General features: G+C 59.5%; 2 protein-coding genes across 12 annotated transcripts in view; both read right to left on the bottom strand.

The window, feature by feature from the left end:
• Positions 1-864: 864 nt before the first annotated feature.
• Positions 865-14,123, bottom strand: ZBTB47 (zinc finger and BTB domain containing 47). Of its 2 annotated transcripts, none has more exons than XM_037030411.1 (6): positions 13,940-14,123; positions 8,239-9,792; positions 6,511-6,658; positions 5,243-5,358; positions 4,539-4,683; positions 865-4,260 (listed from the first exon to the last, which is right to left on the bottom strand). In XM_037030411.1, exons 2-6 carry the CDS (start codon positions 9,709-9,711, stop codon positions 3,899-3,901), a joined length of 2,244 nt encoding a protein of 747 aa, XP_036886306.1. In that variant the 5' UTR covers positions 9,712-9,792; positions 13,940-14,123; the 3' UTR covers positions 865-3,898. The 2 variants fall into 2 exon arrangements, with proteins under 2 accessions (XP_036886306.1, XP_036886305.1); XM_037030410.1 differs by lacking the exon at positions 13,940-14,123 and adding an exon at positions 13,161-13,513.
• Positions 14,124-18,901: 4,778 nt separating this feature from the next.
• Positions 18,902-24,233, bottom strand: part of NKTR (natural killer cell triggering receptor) — a 46,225-nt gene continuing 40,893 nt past the window's right edge. For 6 of the 10 annotated variants that reach the window (XM_037030401.1, XM_037030400.1, XM_037030403.1 and 3 more), the window contains 4 exons: positions 24,012-24,107; positions 22,898-23,068; positions 22,314-22,418; positions 18,902-20,868 (listed from right to left, as the gene is read on the bottom strand). In XM_037030401.1, the coding sequence (XP_036886296.1) occupies positions 20,781-20,868; positions 22,314-22,418; positions 22,898-23,068; positions 24,012-24,107 (460 nt within the window). In that variant the 3' untranslated portion in view covers positions 18,902-20,780. Of the gene's footprint in view, positions 20,869-22,313; positions 22,419-22,897; positions 23,069-24,011; positions 24,108-24,233 lie in introns of those variants that run through there. The other 4 variants (XM_037030402.1, XM_037030404.1, XM_037030405.1 and 1 more) reach the window with 4 other exon arrangements.

Here is a 24,233-nt window from a genome sequence, read left to right as displayed (position 1 = left end):
CCATCCCCCGCCCCCTGGGCCCAAACTAAAGGGCACCAACACAGGGGCCCTCATTCATCTCATCTCCCCGGGGCCTAGAAACCACCTGGAGTGGTCCCAGGGGGAGCCAGACGCTCCCCTCTCAGAGGTCACTGCCTGTCTTCTCCATGGGCTCCTGCCTTCCCAGCACCCATGACAGCATCTCTGATACCAGCCCCTTTCAGACTCACCTGCCCATGAAGGGAGGGGTGAGTCCATACTGGCTGTCACAGTGCCCCCCCACCCCATGTTGAGTGTGAGTGCATGGGGCTCCTGAGCCCACACACCCAGGCCTCCAGCCACCACACCTGCAGGGGAACCACACCTGCAGGGGCCCTGGCCTCTGGGGCCGCTGCCTCACTAGCCTTGGGACCTCTCCTCTTTCAAGCGTGTTCTGCACCTCTCCTAGCCCCAGCATGAGTTTGGGGGTGCATCTCTGCTCTTGCCTCACTCTGGGTGCTGCCCAAAGTCCAACCCACTGTTGTGGGAGGGAGATGGGGTCCTGGGCATGATGTCTGTGAGGTCTGCAGCCCAGCTGTCGGGTTCCCTGCTCTGGTCCAATCTCTCTCAGCGATAGTCAGGGCAGTCAACAGGTAAAGAAGAGGCTGGGCAGCCCTGGCTGCGTGGCTCGGTTGGTTGGAGCACCGTCCACAAACAAAAAAGTTTGCCAGCTCGATTCCCAGTCAGGACCTATACCTAGGTTGTGGGTTTGATCCCTGGTAGGGGCATGTTCAGGAGGCAACTGATTGATCTCTCTCTCTCTCTTCCTTGCTCTCCTTCTAAAATCAGTAAATATATCCTTGAATGAGGATAAAAAATTTTAAAGAAAAAAAGAAGAGGCTGGACCAAGGAACAGTTGTACTGACTTTATTCCCCTCACTCCACTCTTCTTACTCCTCCGCCTGCTGTTCCCCACACACTTTATGGGGGGGCCACATATGACCAGACGTTGGGGGTCTGTGGGCCTGGGCACAGCTGTTCTGCCCCCGCTGTGAGGGGCACTGTGGTGGCACATGCCAGTGTCGGAGGCCCAGGCTCTGAGACCAGCCCGGCTCCCAGAACTGGGGTCGTGGGGCCCGAGTCGGGAGCCCTTGCCTCTCTGGCCACTCATGCCCACCTGGCCCAAGACCAGGGAGCCCCAGAGGAGCTGGGTAGGGATAGGCCCAGGTTCTGGGCCTGAGGTCTGGCCAAGTGGGTTGACAAGTCCCCCTGTCCACAGAGGGACCGCCTCACCACCAAACTCCAGGGGGAGGTGATGATCCTAAACCCCCCTCCCCACCACTACTGCCAGCCCTGGGGTGTGGGTATGAAGCCCCGGTCCCTTCAGTCCAATATCCAGGTGCTTATTAATCTGTTGTTAAAATAAAAAGGAAACGGAAGAGCTGGTAGAACAAGAACCCCATCCATACTGGCGCTGCTGAGGTTCCATTATTGCTTCAGACCCTCATGGCTGGAAAGGAGTTCCCTCCCGCCATGGCCCAAGGGGGAGAGCATTTAGCACCAGGGACACAGGGCTCCTGTCCCCACTGGGGTGTGGCTCCCAGGAAAGGGCTTGGCTGTGCCCACCTATATAGCTACAGGACCATCCTGATCAGAGTCCAGTCTGCTGTCTGGACCCCTGTCCTGCCCTTGGAGGGAAGGGATGAAAGGACAGGAGACCTTGGCCTTGGGACAGGGTTTCGTATCGGCTCCCCCACTCCCATCTCTGGCCTCTGCTTGTCCAAGTCTGGCCTGGCCAGAGCCCCAGGCTTGCTAAGGCCGCAGTGGGGCTAGCAGGTGACAAGGCCACCAGCCCCTATGGTAGAGCCTGGTGTCAGTGACAAGGGGTTGGGAACCCATGGGGGTCCCGGCCTAGAGCCCATTGGGGAAGACCAACTTTGGGGGGGGAATGTGAGCCCACTCTGGAGAGCTGCCAGGCACTGGGACCAGAGGTTAGAAAGAGCAAGCGTTGGGAAGTGGGGAGGGGGGACCCTGAGGACATCATGGAAGCCCAGAGATAACGGGTACAAGAGAGGGAAAGAGCTTCAGTAAAGCAGGGGCCGAGGAGGCCCAGGCTGGGGACGGGGAGCCACCGAGCTGGGAGCCAGACCAGACGCCTTGCTTTCTGGGGGAAGGGCCCACTTTCAAACCCCAGAGGATGCAGGGGCCCCCGAGGGTGTGTCTGCAGGCTCTGGCCTGCCCTGCTCCTGGGGCACAGGCAGCCCCAAACTCACCCAGGCCAGGACACTGCCCCTGCGTGCCCAGAGAGCTAGCAGGCTGTGCGGCTTGGGTTACAGACCCTCAAATCACTCGGGCTCCTTGGGCCTGCCCATATGTGTACAGAATAAAGTGCTTCGTTTATTGATGATTAAAATGTGCCCAGTTCCCTGCCCCAGTGCCATGGCCTCACAAGGAGGTCAGAGGGGTTTCGACCCCCTCAGCCCGTAGGCTGACGGGGCCCAGCCACCCCTGGTCCCCCTCGGGCTCAGGCCTCTTCCCGCTCCAGCTGTGCTGGGAAGGGGATGGGGGGGTAGTCGTGGGGGTTTAAGGTGCAAAGAGCATAACAAACAAAACCATATAAACACAATAGGAAAGAGCTTAACTAGGAAACATGTAGCTTATGGAACCTTCCTCCTCATTTGAAAGGCAGGAATAAAGATGTTAAATGACAACAAAAAAGGGTGACCTATTAGTGCTGGCCTCACGGGGGCAAGCACTGGGCACAGGAAGGGGCTCCCCCGCCCTCTGGACTCTACCCTGCCCTTGGGGCCTGACCGAGCGGGTCTTTTCACCAACGATACCACAGGCACCCTGCCACCAGCGCAGGGGCCCAGGGGGGATGATGATGCTGGACACTAGCCGGGGGCAGGTTGTGGTGGGGCCGAGGAGGGCATGAGGCCTGGCATTGCCCTCGGGGAGCAGGGACGGACACAGGCACACGCATCTCCTCCAGCATGGGAGGCACGGCCAGGCCAGCTGGTGAGGGCGGGTGCTGGAGAACAGAAGCCCCTGCCTGCTGCCCCGCGGATAGCACCTTGAAACCTCAAAACACGTGCCCGAGCCTCCCCCCAGGGCCCTTCCCCTGGGGTCCACTCGTTTGCAGGGGCTCCTTGACTGCAGCCCCTGGAAGCTGGTGCTGTGCCAGCCGCCCCATCTGCCGCCCGGGGCTCGATGTGTGGCCTGGGGTAGGCCGGGGGATGGGTGGGGAAAACAAATGCCTGGGGTCCAGCCCCTGCCTGCCCCACTCCACACGGTGCAGAGCTGGGTCTGAAGTCTTCATGCCTCGCCGCTCGCTCCCCACCCACCATGCTCACGGGCATTCAGTCTCAAGCCTCTGTTCCATGTGCACAGACTCAGACTGAGCCCTCAACTGCTCCTAGGGGGCTGGCATCCCCTGCCTCCCCGAACCCTCCAGGACAAGGGGGCAAGTCAGGGGGCGCAGGGGAGGCATGGATGAGCCACTGAGGCTGGCCAGGGCTCCACCTGGACGACCCCTTGGCTCAGGCTTCAGCGGACGGACGGGTCACACCTGCTCTCCAGGCCCCCCTTCCACTGTATCTGCTGCCTCTAGAACCCCCTCACCTGGAGGGGGGCACTGCAAATAGTTTCCTCTCTTTTCTTTCTCCTTCGCTTTCAAAAAACAAAAAAACAAACAATAGGAAAGGCTTCAAGGAGTCGCTGAAAGGGAGCACTTGGGAGTGAGGTGTCCTCCACCAGATCTGGGGCGCTTCCAGCCTGCACCCCTGCTAGGGGCAGGGGCCTCAAGCAGAGTGTGTCCAGCCACCTCCGGGTATGGGGGCGCAGCGGTGCCAGGCAGGTGGGCACTCCCACAAGGCAGGGAGGGCCGTGGGGGTGCTCCCAGTCCCCCCTGGGCTCCAGGTCCTGCACGTGTAGGGCAGGGTTAGTTGTTGGTGCTCATCCGCCCTCCGCTGTTGGCAGTGGTGGGGAAGAGTGGAGGAGGGGTGGGCAGGTGGGGTGGCGGCGGCAGGGTCTGGGGCAACCCGGGGAGCAGGGGCAGGGTGGGAGCCTGAGGCTGGCTGGGAGGCAGGCCTGGCGCAGAGGGGGGGCCATCGCCGGCCAGTGGGTGGCTGACGCGGAAGCATTTCTCCTTGTGGGCCTTGAGCATGTTGGAGAAGCGGAAGCGCTGGCCACAGACGTCACAGGGGTAAGGCTTCTCGCCCGTGTGGGTGCGCCGGTGCCGCTTCATGTTGGGCCGGCTGGTGAAGCTCTTGCCGCAGATCTCGCAGATGTACGGCTTCTCCCCTGGAGGTGGACAGCAGTTGTCACTGGGGGGCCGCTACACCCCAGCCCCGGCCGGCCTCTGCACCCGAGGAACCACAGTGGGGCTCAGCCCTGGTGCAGCAGGGTCCTCCCCCGCCTGGGCCGCTTTGCACCAGCCTCACCGACCCTGGGAGGTGGGGAGTGTGAGCCACAGCCTCAGAAAGGCAAACTCGGGTCCCAGGCGGGGAAGGGCGGGGCCTAACGGGGCGTCCTGAGTGGGGCAGAGACGGGTGGGGCCTGGCGCTCCGGGGCCCCGGTACCTGTGTGGGTCTTCATGTGCTCGTCGAAGTACTGCTTCATGTTGAAGTCCTTGCCGCACCACTGGCACATGAACTGCTTGTGCCCAATGTGGATGCTCATGTGGGAGCGCAGCTGGTACTTGTACTGGAAGCGCTCGTTGCAGTTCTGAGGGGGGGAGGGTTGAGGCCAGGGGCAGAGAGGGGAGTAGCTTTCAGGGAGAGAGGCCCTCGCCCTGGCTCCTGGGGCAGAGCAGTGTAGGGCAGAGGTGACGAGGCCATGGAGTGCAGTGTCCCCGTGGGAATGGGGACAGGAAGCGGGAAAAGGCTGCAGAGTGGAGGCCGGCGTCATACTTAAAGCCGAAGTGCCCCCATCCTTCTTTGTGGCCCTCTCCCCCACACCTGCAGCTCCATCTGTCTACCTGAGATGCTCCTCTCGCCGCCTCTCCCCCAAGCCTGCCCCATCGTTCCAGCCCAGGAAGACTTCCCGACCCTAATGTGTGCGGTTGGGTTAGGGGTGGAGTGACAGAGTGGGGTGGCGGCAGGGGCAGGCCGACGGGTGACCAGGTCAGCATGGAGTGGGAAGTGACAGCCACAGACATCACACGGAGGGCCCCTCTCAGAACCCTGCACCCCACTGCCCTGACCCCTGGCTTCTACAGAGCTGCTGGCCCTGACCTCAGTCCCAGCCTGGGTGGCACCTGGGGCAGGGGAAGAAGGGAACTCACCTCGCACCGGAAGGGCTTCTCCCCGGAGTGCTGCAGCGAGTGCACCTTGAGAGACATGCTGCGTTTGAAGGACTTGCCGCAGGTCTCGCAGGTGAAGGGCATGTCCTTGGTGTGAGCTACGGGGCGTGCACCATGGCCGTCACAGCTCTGGGGGACCCTACCTGCCCTGGGGCCCACCATCGCTGTCTCGGGACCTGGGGCTGCCTCCCAGGCCCCCAAGCTTCCCTGTGGGCTAGGTGTCTGCCTGCTCTGAAGGCTGGTCAGACAAGGGTGCAGGCCCTTCTGGTTCTTTAGCCTCTAGCCAAGAGAAATAGCCCAGGCCATGTCACCCACTGAAGTTTCCAGGAGAGATGGAAGAATCCCGATGGGACTGACCCAGCTCCAACCCCGGCCCAGCCACTGTCTCCCTGCTCGGACTCCATGGGCCTGAGTCTTCTATAAAAGGAGGCTGGGAGTGGTACTGTGTCACAGTGGCAGCTGGCGTTACAGGGTGTGTGACCCTTCTAAAGATTGGCTGCACCCCTCCCCCAGAACCTACAGACAGACAAGGGAAAAGGTCTGGAGGCGTGATTGGAGGCAGGAAGGGCTCCCTCAGAGCTCATGGCTGGTGAACCTGAGCCTAGACTGGTCCCAAGTTACCCAGCATCTCCTGGCTGAGACCTAGACCCGGGGGTCCCAACTTGCAGGCAGCTCATGCTGGAGGTCTCCAGCACTGTCTGGTGGAGAAAGGGGGTAAGGCCCACCGTGGCCACCTTTCCCTTGAACCCAAGTCCAAGAGCAGGCAAGGCAGGGAGGGCTGCAGGGACACAAACTCCCAGCCAGGCCAACCTAGAGCGGAGGGATAGCCACACCCAAGGCAGAGAGGTGGCCCCACACAACCTCAGGGCACACCCTTCCTGGGTCCAGGTGTAACCCGGCGGGAAGGGCTGCCTTCATAAGAGCCAGAAACCCTGTGACGGCCCCAAGGTGAGAGGGTATCAGAGGCACAGCTGTCCTCAAACAGCCTGGGCCAGTGCCAGCTGGGTTCGGACCCTGTCCGCCAGGGCGTCCAGGAGCCCATGTGCAGTGTGCAACCTGCCTGACTGGACGGGACAGCCTTGGCCCCAGAGCCTGTCCACCTGCCACTGCCACCAGCGACCCCAGGCCTCCTTGCCGAGAGGGGCCTTCTCGCCCTTTCGCAGTGCCCTCGGATGTGAAGTCCGTCCCCGCACACCCACCGGCTGGCCAGCTCTGTCCTCAGGCTCCACGCCTGACGGGCCTGGACTTACCCACCATGTGCTTGCGCACGTGGGCCATGGTGTAGAACTTCTTCTCGCAGATCTCGCATGAGAACTTCTTCTCCGCGTAGCCATGCACGATCTTGTTGTGCTCGTGGAGGGACCACAGCTTCTTAAAAGCTTTGCCGCAGGTCACGCACTGTGGGGGGAGACGACTTCAGGCGCCGGGCCCCGAGTCAGGACCCTGTGATGGAGGGCAGGTCACTGCCCCTCTCTGGACTCCCTTTCCTCCCCTGCATGGTGCTGGGCCGTGAGCCCTTGAGTCCAAGGAGCGGCCAGATCTGATGTTCTAGGGGCCGGGCGTGGCACCTCCCTAAACACCTGCCTGCCAGGGCCGCAGCCTGGCCCTCCTTCATTCCTTGAACTAAACTAGGGCCAGGGGTCACCTCTCCCAGGAGGCCCCTCCTCTGTGCTCACTTCAACAAGGCATCTCTCTACAGAGGGGAGACACACGACTGGCGGAAGGGCCACCATGGGTATGGAGAAGCCCCTCTCAGGCCCAGACATGAGCTCTGCCACCTCCCTGCTGGGACCCATGCCCTGACACCATGGAGATCGCCAAGGAGACAGGTCTCAGAGGGCTGGCTGCGGGAAGTGTGGGGGTAGGGGTGCTTCAGGAGGGACCAGTTCCCATGGGGCAGTGCAGGGTGGTGGGAACCTTAAGGTTCCACTTGCTCCCTCCTCTTCCCCTGGGTCCCTGTCAGGCCCATCCCTGCTGGACACCCCCAGAGACCTGGAGGCCAGACCAAGGCTCAAGCAGAAACTGGATCAAGTTGGTTGGGCTGCCCAGGTCAGAAAGGGAACAAGGGTCTTTCCCCTTCAGAACGGAGGCTCAGGTGTGTGGCAGGTGGAGTGCAAAGAGCAGCCCAGCAGGCAGGCAGGCAGGCGGGAACAGGTACGCGAGGGTGGGGCAGAGGCCGGGCAACCCCCAAGTAACACTCTCTCCAGCGGCACTGCAATTAGCAATCAGTTTAGGTAATTAGCACCCACCTACCTGCCCTCACCTCACCACACCTCACCACCTCCAAGCCACAAAAGTGGCAACCTGTGCTGCTCACACTCTGAGAGGCCATCCTGGCCCAAGGCCCGGCTGCCGGCCCAGCTTTCCCGCTTGGCCCCAGCAGCCCCAGCTTTTCCCAAATGTCTCATCCAGTCCCTCTCCCCCCAGGCCCAGGCCAGCTGGCATCTCCAAGAGATGAATGCAAAGGCTCCTTCTTGCCAGCTGCCCCTTACTCTACTCAGTCTTGGTGGCAAGTGGGAAATGGCGCCCCCCTCTGGGCAGGCCCCACCTCCCTTCGTCTGTGCTGCTGTGCACGGAACACACCACAGAATGGCCCTGCTGGCTCATCCCCCTCTCAGCTGGCTGTCCCCCCCGTCCCCTGTGCTCTGGCCACTCTCTCATCCTCCCGAGTCCATGCTCTCTTGCCCTTCTGGCCAAGGGCACTGTTTGTTCCAATCCTGTCTGCACTTCTTTCCATGTGTCAAAGCCCGGCGCTATCCATTTCCTCCGGAAAGCTCCCCTTGACATTCTCACCAGCCTGGGCCTGGGCTGGCCCTGTTGTCCGGGGGAGGCTCAGTCTGATCTGCCCAGACTGCGCATGCAGCAGCAGGACCCCGGGTGCCCAGGTTGGCTGGCCTGGCCTGGGTGGCTGAGTAGCCTCAGCTGGCCTTCTGGCCGGTCCAGCCCCTTCCCGCCCCTGGCGCCACTGGGAGGCCCACCTGGATGTTGCGCTCACAGTCGGTCTGCCGGTGCAGCAGCAGCTCACTCTCCAGCAAGAAGCGCTTGCCGCACTGGTCACAGATCTGCATGCGGCTGTGGGTCACATTCATGTGTTTCTCCAGGTACCAGCGGTTGTTGAAAACTCGCGGGCACTTCTGGCACGGGTGGTGCTGCTTCTCCTCCAGCTTCACCTTGGCCCCCAACCCGTCAGGGGCCTGCGGCCCTCGAGCTGGTGCTGGGGCCACTCCAGGGGGCTGCTTTGATCTCTTCCCACCACGCTGCCCAGCCTCCTCGGGCTCAGGGGGTGCCTGCTGCCGGGCGTTCTCCCGGGACCGAGTGGCCATGCGACTGTGGGGAGGGGGCTCTGCCCGGCTGCCCCTGCGCCCCGCTGGCCCCTGCCTGGCCCCTGCCTCCCCCTCCTCCTCTTCCTCCTCCTCCTCCTCTGAGCTCTCTTGATCCTGGTCACTGTGTCCTTCCTCCTCCTCCTCCTCATCTTCCTCCTGTTCACTGTGCCCTTCCTCCTCCTCCTCCTCCTCTCCCTGACTGCCACCTTCCTCTTCCTCCTCCTCCTCCCCTCCACTGCCACCGCCCTCCTCTTCTTCCTCCTCCTCCTCCTCCTCTTCCTCATCATCCTCCTCGTCCTCCGAGTGTCTTTGCAGCCCGTCCTCCCGGCCCAGCACCATGGTGGCAGGGCCCGCAGCGGCTCCCGGCTTCCCCTCAGGTGTCGTGGACACGTGCAGAGTCTGGTTGTTGAGGTTGACCTCCACGATGATCTGGGACTGCTCCTGGCGGCTGTAGGTGCCAGAGCCCCCAAGCTCTTCCTCTAACTCCTCCCCACCCTCCAGCTTGCACAAGCTGGCCGGGGCCCCGCCAGCCTCCTCCACACTACCCTCCTTCTCCTCCTTGAAGAAGGGCTGAGCTGGCCCAAGGGTGGCAGGCACTGGGCCCCCTGCAGTCCCTGCCCCGTCCTCAACACGCACAGAGTAGGGGTCAGGCCCCTCGCGGGCATAGATCTTGGGCAGGCCTGGGGTGTCGGCCTCCTGCTTGATGTCACAGTAGTAGGGTGGCGCGGCTGGGGTGCAGCTGGCAGCTGGCTGGGCTAGAGCCACAGCACTGGGGCCTGGGGGGCCCAGGGAGCGGGCGTCCAGTAGCTCCTGGCAGGACGCAGCGATGTCAGCCATCTGCAGCAAGGAGGCGGCGCTGAGCACCTCGTGCACGTTGGCCGCGTTGACCAGCAGCTTGGATGTGTAGATGAAGTTGAGGATCTGCTGCAGGCCGCCGGGGGCCAGCGCCTCCAGGGACAGTTCCACCCGCTGCAGCTGCTTGTTCTGGGTGAAGAGCGAGTGGAAGAACTGGCTGTAGGCGGCCAGCACGCCCTTGTGGGCTGGGAAGACGCTGCGCTGGGGCACCAGCACCAGGTCCACGTCACAGAGATCGGGCTGGAAGAGGCGTTGCTCGTTCAGACGGCCCATCAAGCAGGCGAAGTGCAGCGCCACGTCCTCCACCAGCGAGAACTCGGCCGCCGGTGAGTCGGTTGTCTTCTCAACCAGCAACTGCAGGGCAGAGGGCACAGGTCAGGTCAAGGCCAGCGGGGCCCCGGCTCACCATCCCGGAGGCAGCCCACCCATCACTCCTGGTTCCATGTTACAGAAAGGAGACACCACTTCAGCGAGGAGGAGGAGGAGGAACCAGAATGTGAGCTCGGATCAGCTGCCCTTAGAGCTCAAACTCCAGTTGTGACTTTCTGAGGCCGCAGACCAGTTAACTTTTCTGGGCCCCCAGCTCTTCCGCTGCGAAACAGGAAGTCCTCCGGGGAAGGGGAAGGGAAGAGGGGAAAAGGGACTGGGGCAACCCACGGTCCAGGTGTGCTGGCAACCTAGGGGTTCCCAGGATGCAGGGCTTTCAGTGCTAAAAGCAGGACCGTCGTGGGCAAACGGACCGGCTGCTTACCCCGCAGGGACACAGGCATTTTCTGAGCTCTGTGAATTCTCTCTCCCACACTCACTCACACAAATAAAACCACACCCACCCGACCCCAGACCCCTTGAGAAGAGAAGCCAGGCTCACTCGCTCACTGCCACCCCTGGCCACTGTGCCCCCTGGGAGTGGCGCCCGAGGGAAGCCCTTCCCGAACCAATGGCAGGCCTCGCCTGGCCTGAGCGAGGCAGAGGTGAAAAACTTCTGCGAAGCCTTCTCTGCCCAGGGCCCGTGGCTTCTGCTGGCCTGGTGCTGCTGCCCCACTGGAGGAGGCTGCTGGACCCAGCCAGCCCCTCATCACTTGCCAGAGCTTGGGCAGGCCCCCAGCAATGCCCCCTCACACAGGGATTCTCTGGGGCGGAAGGACACCCAGCCTGTGTAGGCCCCAAGGCCTGCCCCCGAGGCTCTGAGACGGCTCCATCTTGGAAGGCCACCCCATCCAGGGCCTCTGCAGCCACCGGAGGGCCCTGGAAGTCTGACAGGTCAGGTTGTCTGGCCCCTGGGAATTGTGGCAGTAGGGACTGGCTTACCTTTCCTGGCTGCACCGCAGGGGCCTCCCCCAAAAGTGGGCAGCACAGACAGGCCGGCTGCCCAGTCCCTCGTGTAGGTCCAGCACACAGCATCTGCTCACCTATGTGCCAACTACCTGCCTGGCTGGCCCAGCCCCACAGGTTCCCGATTATGGCCCTCCTCGGACCCTGTCCAGCTGGGTCAGAGCATCCTATCTTTGAGGAATTTGCTCCACTGTCACTTGCTCCAAAGCCAGCACCTCCCCTCCCCCAGGCAACTCCCTGGAGGCCCTGGGATGAAACTGGGGTCCCCTCCATCCTCGCCCCACCCTCACCCCCCATGCTAGTCCTTCCCCGGCTGGGGCAGCAGTAGGTGGGCCAAGACTGGGTAGGGAGGTGTCTGTGGGTGTCTATTCTGAACTTCGGCCACTCAAGTGAGTCTGTCCTGGGCCTCAGGGAGCTCCCAGGGACAACAGGGGCCCAGGGCAGCACCCACCCCACGTTCACTCAGGCCCCACTCTGGCCGGGCCCTTGGCCATCTTCCCCCAGCTCTCCCACCACACCCCCTGCCCCCCCAGGCCAAGACGCCACCCATCTGCCCCTCCGTGGTGGGGCTGCTGCCCAGGTCAAGCCTGGCCCACACAGCTGGGATCCAGTGCCAAGTCCCTCCCGTTTCCCTTCCCTGACTCGGTCTGATTCATCATCTGGGACCAACTGCTATTGTACAGATGGGGACACTGAGGCTCAGCGTGGGAGAGCAGTGGCAGAGCGCTGGCCTTCCGGATTTTCTGAGGCCACCCTTCCCTGCTGGGCTGGACGCTACTCTTTGCAGACAGATTTCTTGACCTTCAATAACTTAAAAAGCAGGAAGAGGCAACTCGGGGCCCTCCTCAGACTCCCTTCTCAACCTCCTCCCCAGAGCTGCTGCTACCTATAGTCTCAGCAGTGAGGGCTCGGGGTGCAACTTGGACAGTAACAAGGGCTCCTTAGTGGTGCTGATGGCCAGACAGTGGTGGAAGAAGCGACTTGCATAAGGACTCACCAAAGCTAGGCCTGTTGGGGGGAGCCCACCCCAGGCCCCTGGGCCCTGGTCCAGCCTGCTCCCCTTCACAGAATGCCCTCCAGTGCCCAAGCTTTCCGTGTGCAGGTCTGGACTCAGGGCCCAGGTGAGGCCTGGCCAAGGCCCTCTGGCTCTAGCCGAGGAGGAGCAGTTAGCCTGTGGGGCAGTGCTGCCCCAGAGACTCCACGCACATGGCAGCACCCCGGCTAGGCCAGCACCAGCCTCACCTCCTGAGGGGCCAAGAACCCTGGGACCAGGCGCTGTGACTGAACTCCTTTGAGAAGGCACACAGATGCCGCCTGAGTCCGGAGCTGGCGGCCCTTCAGCAGAGCACAGCTGCCCCCTAGCTTGGCGCCTTCCGTACAGGACCCACCAGCTGTGCCCGCCTCCCCAGCCAGATGTGCCAGAGTTCTGAGGCTGCAGATGCCCCTCCCCAGGTGCCTGTGCCAGCTGTAGCCACACACCCCACCCCGAAGGCCAGCCCAGCCTGGCTAAGATGTAGGGCCAGAGGAGTGGTCACTCTGGCTGCCAGAAGGTTTCATGCCCTCACACCCCGGCCCCCAAGCCAGGCTGGGGGAAAGCCAGGTGCCAGGGACACCTGCCCCAGCACTCATCCGGGTCAGAGTTTCTACACCTGAGGGGTACCCTGCCTCATGGCCAAAAAATCACTGCCTCCTTAACCTGCCCAGAGCCTCCCTGGAGGCCCCAGGATGAAACCTGCGCTTCATCTGCACCCCCAACTCCCACGACAATCCCTCCATCACCAGGCTGCAGTGGGTGGGCCTGGTCTGAGCAAGGGGCAGGTCACTTGCTCCTCCTCATGACTTCCAGGCTCCTACTTTTGGGGACTGGGGTGTCTAGTCCAGTCTCCTCTGTGCTTATGCCCCGCTCCTTTCTGGGAAACAAGCCCAGAGAGGGCGGGAGACTGGCCCAAGGTCACACAGGAGTTTAGACTGGAGCTGCGATGCCCCCCCAAACACTCGCTTGGCCCAGGAGCCCCAATCCCCAGGCAGGGCGGCTCCAGCGCCCACGTGGCCCAAGGCCCAGGCGGGAATCCGACCTCCCCCTTTTCCGTCACCCAGTGCGAGGGCGGCGCCGTCAAAGCTCAGGGGAGCGCCCCCCTCCACCAGTGCCCAGCGAGACCTCAGCCTCCCGAGCCCAAGGCCCCCACCCCAGGAATTTAACCCCCTCCCCACCGAGGGCCGCACCAGAGCGCAGCATGCGGGGCCCACGGGGCCCCAGAAAGGGGTCTGGAGACTCGGCAAGGGGGAAGATCCCTCTAACCCTTCCACCCTGAGTCAGCGGGCCGTGCGCTCGGGAGGGCAGAGCAGGCAGGTGGGCGGATAAGCGGGGGGACAGGCAGGGCCTTGCGTACCATGGTGCCGTGGCGCTGGGGGCTCACAGGGCCCCGCGGGATCGCGCTGCCCCCGGCGGCCAGGCCGGGGCCGCTCCATGAAGCGCCGCGCTGGGGGCCGCCCCCGCGCAGGGCCCCGCGACCATGGCCCCCGGGGGCGCGGCCGGGCGGGCGGAGGCGCAGGGCCGCAGCGAGTCCAGCAGCCGAGCAGCTGCGGCCCCAGAGCCTCGGGCGCGGCGGGCGGGGGGCGCGGGGCGCCGATTGGAGCCCGCGCGTCAGCTGGGGCCGCCGTCTGGACGCTTAAAGGGCCAGGCAGCCCTGCGTGCAGGCGCGGGGCATGGACACGCGTGATGTGCTCCGTCCTGGAGCTGCCCGCTCTGCCTCGGGCCGCTGGGCCCCACAGCAAGGCCCCGTGCCTCCCATCCTAGCAGATGGACCCCGGCCTCACTCTCCTGCGCTGAGCGGGGTTGTTAGTCCCAGAGCCCAACTTCGGTGCCCTCCAGCTGCGCCACAGAGGCGGGGTCGGAGTAGGAGGCGGCCCCGAGATCTAGAGGCTGGGAGCGCCCGCCCCCCAACCAGCTGCAGAAAAGGCTTCCACCTGCTCCCCCGAGCGATCCCACGCTGAGGACCAGAACCGGCACCCTAGCCGCGCTCACCATCCCCAACCCTCTGTCCTGGGCTGCTCTGAGGGTGAGTCTGGAATCTCCAACCAGCCGGGCCCCTCACCACTACCCCAGCGCAGCCCAGGGCTCGTTTTGCTCTCTGCTTCCAGGACGTGGTTCTGGTGGGCCCATACCTACTTGATGGCCTCCTCTGGCTGCCCAGGTCCGTCCACCTAGGGCAGGGGATAACAAGAATGGCTGTAGTGACCAAATCCTTTAAGGTGACTGGCCCAGGAGGAAAGATGTGAGGAGTGGGGGCCAGAGGCCCAGGCCCCACTGCGCCCGCAGCCCTGCGACCTGGCGACTGCTCAGCTTCCTCCCTTAGTCCCTGCTGGGGAGATGAAGCCAGGCCTGCGGAATGCTGCTCTGGCACGGACACCAGTGGGGGCAGGGGGCTGGCTGTGCTGGCAGGAGGCTACAAAGGAAGGCTGCCAGGCTGAGCCGGCAGCAGGGTGGGGACCACCGGGCGCTGGGCCTGGCAGAGCCCAGGTGGTGGCTGGGCCACTATTGTAGAGGGGCCTCTGTGGGCCTCTCATGTGGCCATGTCGTCATTCAGATGCACCCCCCCACCCCAAGTTGACTGCGGCCCCATGCCCTGTCACCATCCCAGTGCCCATCCGGACAGTGCCCCTCGGCCCCTCCCCCTTCCATCCACGCACGCACTGGGGCTCACACTCGGGCCACAGGAGTAGCCCCTGAGTAGCCACCTGACTCTCGAGTGGGCAGGGACTCAGGGGTCTGTTAGGAGTGACTTGCTTCTGAGTGCCAGGCAAAAACGAGGCAGGGGCCACGAGCCCGGGAAGGCACCAACCTACCACCTGCTGGTCTGTCCTTCAAGATTGAATGGGCCTCCCCTAAGGCCAGGATGGGCAGAAAAACACCTCAGGGACAAAGGTGCCAGGAGGAAGGGAAGAGATGCACCCAGCTGGACAGAGGGTCAGGAGAGACCCTGTTGGAAAAAGAGATGGCGAGAGAGGAAGGGGCGCAGATGGGTACATGTCCCCAGAGGCAGCCACTGAAGACATCTTGCTCTTCTGTGGCCATGCTAGCTGCAGACCAGCTCCCACGGGTCTCAGGCTATGCCCAGGCCACAGCGGCCTACATGCCACACCAGCTTGTCACCTCAGGGCTGCCTTCTGCTTCTTCCTTCCAGGGACCCACCTCTTCATCTGACTCGGTGGGTCCCCGCACCAGCCTGGGAAGTGGCAAGGGAGGAATTGTGTGGCCTTAGGTTGGATGAGGACAATGAGACCCAAAGCAGGACAAATCACACAGCCCAGCACCAGCATCAGGAGCCAAGGCAAGGCAAGGCTGGGAGAGGGGGGCCTCCCCCACAGCTGGGGGGAGCTGGGCAGAGAGGACGGCAGGGCCACTCCTGGGCCCACTTCCCAGTCATGGCGTGGCGGGCCAGTGTGACCAAGGTAGGGCTTTGGGGTTGGCCTTGGTTGCGGCAGTCAAACCAAAGGAGGGGCTAGAGGTTGGGTAAAAAGGGAGGGAATGGTAAGATCTCCACAAGGACTCCAGCTGTCCTCCTTGCTTCTCTGGCCTACCACCCATCTGCGGGAGTCCCTGGGCAGAGCCTGGGCTCTCTGTGAAACTGCTGGTTCTTGGGGCACACTAGAACTGGCAAGAAGAGGCTGTTGGAGGAGCGTAGTCTGGTGGGCTCAAGGGCCTGCTCAGAGCTGAGGCCTGCAAGTTGAGTGAACGTCAGCTAGAACCGAGGGAGGGGAAGGACGCGCCAGGCAGGGAGGGCACCGGGAGGCAGGAAGCAGGAGGCAGTTTAGCATCTGCAGGAACTAGAGGCGATTTGATGTCATGGGGTCCAAATTCTAGTCGGGCAGGAGTGCCAGCTGCATAGATTGCTCTCTGGGCGTTAGCAGGGGCCCTGCCAAGGAGCTTCACTGCAGGCCTAGTCAAGGCCAAGGTGGGCTTTGGGAGGGGCAGGGTGAGACTGGGTTCCTGGGGAGGGGGATCCTGGGCCAGAACGGCAGGCCCTGGCGGGAAGCCAGGAGTTTGTGGAGACCAGGGTGAGCTTAAGGAGCCTTCAGACACCTGGGGCTGGGTTGGCAAGATCAGCAGCCAGGACCCTGCCTCCAGAGGCCCCCCCATGGATTTTCTCCCCACTTCCACAAGCATCTAGTCCCGAGTGGCTCTCCTGTGTTGGGGACCAAACTGGCAGCCCCAGGCTCCGTTGGGGAAACCAGACTCACCCCTACCGAACCTGGAAAGATGGGGGAGGGGTGTGCACGTGTGTGCACATGTGGCTGCATGGTCATGCAGGCTCAGCGCGCCCTGGGCACCTCGGAGCTGTGTATCTGCTGTGGCTGAGATGGGGGAAGGCGGGAGAGCACAGCGGCCACTGGGGCTGGCACTTCAGCCCCAGGCCATCCAGGGCCCCCCCCAACTAAAATCTGCCACCAGGCCAGACCCTCTGAGAAAGGAGCACACTGACCTCCATGCCTCTGGCTTCCTTTCATTTTGTTTTGAAGATACAAAGTATCCCTATGACCAACTATTCTGCGGCACAGTCCTTAAGGGTTTGGGGCCAGAGCCAGATTGCCTGGGTTCAAGTTCTGCTCTGCCACTTCCTAAAGTTGGGGAACTTTCAGATAAATTGCTTGGATTTTTAGAATTCAGCTCCTTCTCTGAAGAACTGAGACAGAGGTCTCCTCCCTCCTAGAACGGGATTAAATGCTTAGAGCCAGGCCCAGAGCCAAGCAGTTCGGGAGGCTGGCCTCGGGCCTGCCTCCAGGAGAGGAGGCCCACCGTTCCACGTGGAGGGCCAGGCCCAGTCACTAATGAGAGGTCTGGGGTCCCTTGCCCCACAGGGTGGAGAGAACCCCAAGCATAGTGAGGGAGGCCTCAGATGCCAAGGCCATGACGTCCGTGCTGCAGGGGGGAACAGGCGACCTGCTGGTTTGAATTAGGTCCCCACCCGCCAGCAGCTGTAGCCTGTTAGTGCAGAGCTCTGAGGCGGCAGAACCTAAGCAACGCCCCTCCAGCCCCCCACCCAGAGACCTAGCTCCCCTACCCTGCAGGGCCCTGGGTCAGCTGGGGTTTGCCCCAGCCACCCACCAACAGGGAGAGAGGGGCAGGGGCAAGAAAGCATTGCCTTCTTCGACTGGGAATCTTAAAACCAGACCTTTCAGGCCTCCTGCCCCTTGGTGTGGGCTTCTTGCCTTGCCCTCACCTGGTGCTGACCTGAGCTGCCCAATCTGTCCCGAGGCCAACAGCTACTGTTCCCTGTGAGGCTGCTGCCTTCACAGCATCAGAGGGAGGCTCCCCGCTGAGTGGGAGCCATGTAGCACCCCTCCCAGCTCCTCCCATCCCGAGCTCCTCAGGGGACTTCAGGCTCTGGCTGTCACTGTGGGCAGCACGGGCAGAGTGGGTGCCCTCGCCCAGGCCCCTCACCTGGTCAGGGTCTTATCTGCACCGAGTGGAGCCTCTCTTCCTTTTTAGTGGCACGGTGGTCCACGAGGGGCGTTTTCTTTGGATTCCCTTAGCTCCTGTTGGAGGGCCAGCTGATTCAGAACAGTTGAGACCAAAGCCCCCCACGCCTTCCCCACCAGTCCACCCTGCAGACGAAGATGCCCACCGCCAGAGAGTCGAGATCTCAGTGCTCCCTAGAAAACAAGACCCCAAAGAAACCTCACTTGGGGATTTTCCACGGCAGACTTGCAAATTTTCTTGCAAGTTTAAAAGTTTAAAGCAACATATCCAGATTGGACTGTTGTCAGGAGCTGCCCAACTTGAGGAGTGGTCTACTGTGGACAGAATTTTGAAAACGGAATCTGTGCAAGCCTTACTGCAAGAGGTTATGTTGTATTCACCAAGCAAAAACAAATTCCTTGGAGTCCCGAGGGAAAAAAAGTTCATTGTACTTGCTTTGCAGATTCTCCTGTGGCTGCTAAAAATATCCTCACGAATGTTTCCCCCAGGAGCGCACGCGAAGTGCCCAGCCCGTGAGCCGTGGGGACGCAGGTGCACAGGCTGCATAGGTGGGTTAGCAGGCGAACCGCCGTCCCCAGGCAGCCACTCGCGGGTGGAAGAGCACACACATCTGCGTGTGGTTGCAGCCGGGTGGCCACAGCGAAGCCTGGAGCCGCTCTGGAGCCCCCAGTGGGGGCGCCAACACCACCTGAGCTTCTCAGGGGGAGGAGCGGCGGAGACCTGAAGTTCATGGCTATGGACCAAAAGGAGCCTCAGAGGCGGCGGGCAGAGGGGCCCACGGTCTCCTCCCCCTCCCCTTGGAAGGACTAGTCCAGTCTGCGTGGGGAAAGAAAGATGAAGCAGGCACACGCACAGGCTTAGACTAAGTATATGTTTTAATTTCTACAAGGCACCCCTTTCAAGTTTTAGGGGAATTTAAATGAAGTGTATACAAATTAGACGTTGCTGATATGTACAAAAGTTCTAGTTTTTAAACACCAGCTATATCATGTTGCATTTGCAGTAAACAGGACGTTACAAAAACAGCCCAATAATGCATTTACTATTAAGAAGCACAGTACACAACATAATTCAATTTCATTAAAAATTACCTTAAATACAGAATAATCCCCTTAGGAAGAAAAGCCGTCTCAGTAGTCCATTCAGTAAACACGCTGAGCGCTGTGGCTGAGCCCCGTTCTTGTCCAAAGGGAGAGCCACCGAGGCTTCCGGGGCCGACCGGCCCGGCCCCAGTGGGCAAAGGGACTGCCCGCGGGAGGCAGACTTCTAGAAGGCTCCTGCCCCATTCCATGCCCCAGCCCAGGAACCTGTGCACAGGGGATCACTCCTGGGCGATACACTCTGACCCTGAAATAGGGGGAGTGCCTCAGTGGGCTGGATGGTGCCACATGAACCTTAACAGGAGGAAGGAGATCAGAGGCTCGAGGACCGGCTGGGCCATCGCTGGTCTGCAGACGGAGAGGGGTGCGTGGGGAGGAACTGGAGCAGCCTCAAGGCGTGGAGGGGAGGCCCCGCCAGGAACAGGATGCTGCCAGCAGCCTGAACGAACCTGGAAGCAGCTCCATCCCTAGAGCCCCCGTAAGGGAAACGCAGCCCTGCAGACCCTTGGTCTCCGCCTTCTGGGGCCCCCCTGCGCCCCCGCCCCCCGCCCCGCATAGAGCCCAGCCACGTGGAGCCGGACTCACGAGCTACAGCACTGTGAGCTAAGGAATGGGTGCTGTTTTAGCTGCTAAGTCTGTAGTAGTTACTCACAAAGCAACAGAACACCTATCCGCTGCCCAACAGTAACTTTTCTTAACACAATGAGATCTGGCAGTTTTTGTTTGGGTTCTGAATGCGATTTTTCCCAGAGTAGTATTAAAGCAATATTCTCCACTGCAGGCAACTTCTGAAAACCCTTCATACAAATCACAATGTTTTGTATCCACCAGTGAGTACGTCTGCTTGACTTAGGTCTCGTTTTCTGACGCACTCCCCTCTATCAGCCTGGCAAACAACTGACCCCTTGACCCTGTTTAAGAACCGTTTCTGGGTAACGGTTTGAACACATCCAAGACCATCCCTCCATCCACCAAGGGTTACCAGAACCCTCCACCTGAGGCACACCGGGCGCGGCCTGGGTAGGGTGGCACAGCGTTCTGCCTGAAACACCCAGTGTGAGTTTCTTCTGCACGACTGGACTAAACTGGCACTAAGGTGATAAGTACACTTGGGGGAACACCAACTAGATTAAAAAGAAAATCCCACCGGCTTTACAGACCACACATTTTTGGAGGAACCACCCGGAACCGTGAAAACGTGCAGTTTATGCCGTGCCACACGCCTCTTTTCCTTTGTCCTGGGTTCACCCATTGTGCAAGGCCCCACCGAGTCGGCGTGGGTCACGGCGCAAACGGGGAGAGCAGCTGGTGCTGAGAGCGGCTTGGCTACCGCTGTCGTCTGCTTCCTGACTCAGAAGACCTGCAAAGCGCCTAGGGTGGTGACAGTGAGGTTTCACCACCACTTTGGAAGTCTGTTCCTTGGCCCACTCTTCCAGAGGCACACACGCCAGTCGTGTGCAGGAGGCCTACGTGGCCACACAGTCCCCTCTGCCACTCCTGCTGGTCCAGGAGACCCCCCCAGGCCACACCCGTGGCTTGAGAGAACCCCTCCAAAAATTCAAAGGGAATACAGCTCAGAAGGAACCATGTTTTGTGCCGGTGAATAAAAAATTAATTTCTCTCTCTCTGAGACTGTGATGTATAGCAGAGAACAATGCTTAAAGGGGCACCCAAAAAGCACCAAGCACTGGAGGGTGAACGGGAACGGAACTGTTTTCACAGTCTGAACTTCTGACTGCACTGGTTAGAAAGCACGTGAAACCGCAGGCCCTTAGAGACAGTGCACGTACTTAAGAGTTAAGGCTGGTTTCCTCCTCTCACCCTTGCCCGCCCGCTGGAAGTAGTACAGACAGCAGGCTGTACGGGGACCCTGTTCCTGGTCCTCAGAGACGACAGAGGAGGAAGGAATGAACGAAGAGCCCCGGCGCCACCGCCCCTACTCCGGGCTGCCGGCAGTGTGCATCTGGGTGGTGTGTCTCTGAGAGCACGGGTAGACCGGGCTCTGTAATGGGTGTATGGACACCTGGCCGCCTTCAACAGCTCTCCACAGGTCTGTGCTCGGCAGCACAGATACCAAAACCTGAAAATGGGCAGAACGAATCTGTATTCTAAGGATACATGAATGGAAAGAAATAGTCTATCCAAAGTAATATTACAAATTATATGAAGAGTTCATGGTTTCTTGATTCAAGAAAATGAAATTTCACTTCCATAGCTGGCTATTGTAAAATGTGGCATAAAAATATTTCTAGGAGACATAACTGTACTTTAAATTCTGCACACAAGAAACGAGGAACAAGAAGTGTCTACTTTGGAAATTCATCTCTAATATTGAAACAGAACGACAGACTGCCATTACGTTTCTTACACTTTTAAGTTACCAGATATTTACAAATAAGATATAATCTGTATCAAAAAAGGGGACATTTTCAACTGTATCTGCTGCTTTCACTGGGACTCCGGCGGTGAGAGTAACTTCGGTCACTTTCGCTGTCAGAGCCGTAAGATCTACAGCTCCTGTGTAACAAAACAAAACAAACACACAAACACGCTTTAGCCGTCAACCCTTTGAACGCCTCTGGTGGCTTCTGGCTGAAAGCCCCACTGAGGTGGCATCCAGCACGATGGGTGGACGGGGGCGGGGGCTGCTGGCTGTGGTGACACTGGACTTCTCAGAGATGCTTCACATGGCAGAGAGTAGTAACAGCACGGTTCAGGTGAAATAAAGAAGCATCACATCCTGGAAAGTTACTTGAAATCCACTCATGCAAATAAGCAGAATAATTTTCCATATTACCCAAATGAACATCAATACTTACTTAGACTGAGGAGTGAGGAAGGAAGGGGAAAGGGCGCAGTAAGAGCGTTTCGTTACAGATATGGAAATCAAAATGGTGCCCAAAGGGGGGCGGCAGGGGGGGCACAGAAGGAAGGAGCATTGGGACAGGGAGTCAAGAGGACATGGTGATGGTCACCATCCAGTTATATCGGAAAATACTCATTGAGAGCCAGTCACTTTGCTAGATGCTAGGAACACACACACACACACACACACACACACACACACACACACACACGTAACAGTGACCAAATGTTCCCTGGGGCTCGAGGATAACCACAGAAGAGTGGGCAAGACAAACCGGCGCACGGGGGTTGCAGTGCAGACCTGCAGGGTGGGTGGGAACTGGCCATTTCAAGAGGCAGGAGGGACATCTCTCAGCAGAAGCAAAAGTTCCCACACATTAAAGTGGGGAGACAGAAAAGCCTGGCCTGGAGCTGCAGGTGGAAAGGCCTTAGGGGCAATGCTAAGGAGCCTGGCCCTGCCTTGGAGGGCAATGTGGACAGAGCCCTTGAAGAATTTAGGACAAGGAAGTGTCCAGATAGCAATGACCTTCTACAAGGATCACTGGTTGTCCCTGCAGGGGATGAGGGAAGGGTAAGGCTGAAAGCCACCAGGAAAGGGACATAATAAAGTCACGATAAAAACCTGCAGTACTGGGCAGTGTTACATAAAACATAATATTTATAAATAAATAAAAGCACATTTCCTCCAAATAAATGTCGAGATATGAAATTTAATCCATCCTACTGCTGAAGCAAATGGATATATCTTATATACATTTTTAATTTAAAAAATTAATAAACTTACTTTGCTATTTTTAGCAATGAGCCCCATTTTAAAAAGTGGGCCTTGGTTTGGGTGGCCTTCTCCTTACTCCTCAGAAAAACGTCTGTTCAGGGACATGTGGCTACCTAAAAACCCATTTTGGATCCAAGCGTCCACAATGCCCAGCAAACATTACCCAGCACCTTCAACACGAAGGCCACGTCTGCAGCTGCCTGTGGGCTACTGAAGTTCAAGAAGAGAGAAGGGGATTTCTGTCCTAAGATGATTATGTTTTCTCTTCTGAGTCTACGGCCTCGCAGGCCCGGCGCCCACAGGGCTGCAGGGAGAGACCCACCTGGACCGCCTGTTGTAGCTCCTGCCTCGGTGGTAACTGTCGCTCCTCTGGCTTCTGCTGTGACTCCGACTCCTGCTGTCATAGCTGTCGTAGGTGTAGGACCTGCTTTGACAGTGACAGTGAACACTAAGGTTTCCTATTCCAAAGCTCACCTGTTCCCACCCCGCTTCAAGAGCTTCAGAGAGGTCTCTGAGACTGTGGGTGCTGTGTGACAGTGAGACCTGTTCACATGACAAGGACTGGGGAACGTTCAACAACTGCCCCAGACCAGAGGTGCCGCGTCAAACGGAAAAACATCACAGAATTAACACTGAGCTGGCCGGGTCGAGTCTGGCGGACACTGCACATTGTGTTCAGTGACGCCTGCCCCTACAGCCCAACATTGATTGTGCCTTCTGACCCTGGAGTAGAACGGGCCACCAGGAAAAACTGTCAAAAAGACCTTGTTTAGAAAGGCTGTGATTTCACGAGACAAACACATGTGTTTAAGTTTCTCAACAAAATACAAACATTTAAAGGGAATGAGGGTTCCACAAAGCAAGGCCTCTCGGTTCCGCCCCTGCAGGGCCCACCCCTGTCCGTACCTGGACCGACTGTGGGGGTCGTACGAGCTGCTCCTGGACCTGCTCCTGCTGGACGTCCTAGTATGAATCACATGAGGGACCATCACCGTGTGCGGCAGGGCAGCTACATCAAATACCTGGACATTCATTTGCCCGTCAAGGAGAAAACTACGAAGTCCAGCAGCTGTTCGTCTTTATATGGAAAGTGTGTCGGGTTTTTAAAACAGCAGGTTGGATCTCATAAGGAGGACTGAGTTTTACACTCTTCTCCTCTGAGTGCCCTAAAGAAGGTCCTTGGGGAGGCTCTAACTGGATGTGAGGGGAGGGGTTCAAGACCTGCCTGGGCAGGATGCTACCCTGTAAGTAAAATGAAGCTGTAGTTGTGCAAAAGACCTGAAAGGCAAAGGAGGGCTCGAAGAATCTGTGAGAACTAGAAGTCTGGGATTACCCTCACCCTTCTTCATTTGGTCTCCTTTTAAAATGCCTCCTATCCTGCCCTGGCTGGGGTGGCTCAGTGGATTGAGCACTGGCCTATGAACCAAAGGGTTGCTGGCCAATTCCCAGTCAGGGCACATGCCTGGGTTGCGGGCCAGGTCCCTAGGTGGGGGCATTCGAGAGGTGACCAACTGATGTTATTTCTCTCACATCGATGTTTCTCTCCCTCCCCTTCTCCCTCCTTTCCCTTCTCTGTAAAATCTTTCTTTTTATTAAAGAGGAGGCTTACAGTTATAATATAAATAATACAAAAATTAATAAATAGTAATACAAGAATAAGCTGTTGCCTGTACTCAGAACTATAAACCTACTTTGGAAAAAAAAAACAACTCCCAAACTCCTCCTACCCCAACCTCTAACCCAAGTCAAGAGGTGAATGCAGATGTGAATGCAGGTTAAGGAAGACGTGTGATGGGGGTGGGGAGGAGGTAGAGACATCATGGTCAGGGCGGCTCTTAGATATCTCTACTGCCTGTCCTTCCTAGCTCTGGGAAGATCCCATCCCGAGAACAGCCAGTGAGAACCTGACTGCTCTTTGAGACAGAGAACTGGTTGGGAAAAGGAGCCTGACTGGTACTGAGCAATGACAGGCCTGGATGGCAGCCGGGATGGAGATGGAGTGCGGGACCCACGAGCTCACCGGTGACTTTTGTAACTGCGGGAGGAACTGCTCCGGCTTCTCGTGCGGCCCCTGCTGTACCACCCTCTGCTCCGACTTCGAGAATAGCTTCTTGACCTACAATTAGAAGTGTAAAAGTATCATTGTGTTAACCCCCACGCCATTGAAATTAAATTACAGGGCAGGCAGGGAGACCACAGTGAAGAGGACAGGGCGTTGGAAAGGTCTCTTGTGAGCTCCTCG

This window comes from Sturnira hondurensis, unplaced genomic scaffold (genome assembly GCF_014824575.4).
Source record: "Sturnira hondurensis isolate 20B ecotype Veracruz unplaced genomic scaffold, ASM1482457v3 Scaffold0020787, whole genome shotgun sequence".
NCBI classification, from domain to species: domain Eukaryota; kingdom Metazoa; phylum Chordata; class Mammalia; order Chiroptera; family Phyllostomidae; genus Sturnira; species Sturnira hondurensis.
This window is presented reverse-complemented; position numbering and strand designations above follow the sequence as displayed.

Bases quoted from the DNA above. Each gene is read 5' to 3' on its own strand.
- ZBTB47 (XM_037030410.1), bottom strand. The intron at 5,359-6,510 runs GTAAGTCCAGGC...CACGCCCCGTAG, and splicing joins CGTGCGCAAGCACATGGTGG to CTCACACCAAGGACATGCCC. The intron at 4,684-5,242 runs GTGAGTTCCCTT...TCCCCCCCTCAG, and splicing joins AGAAGCCCTTCCGGTGCGAG to AACTGCAACGAGCGCTTCCA.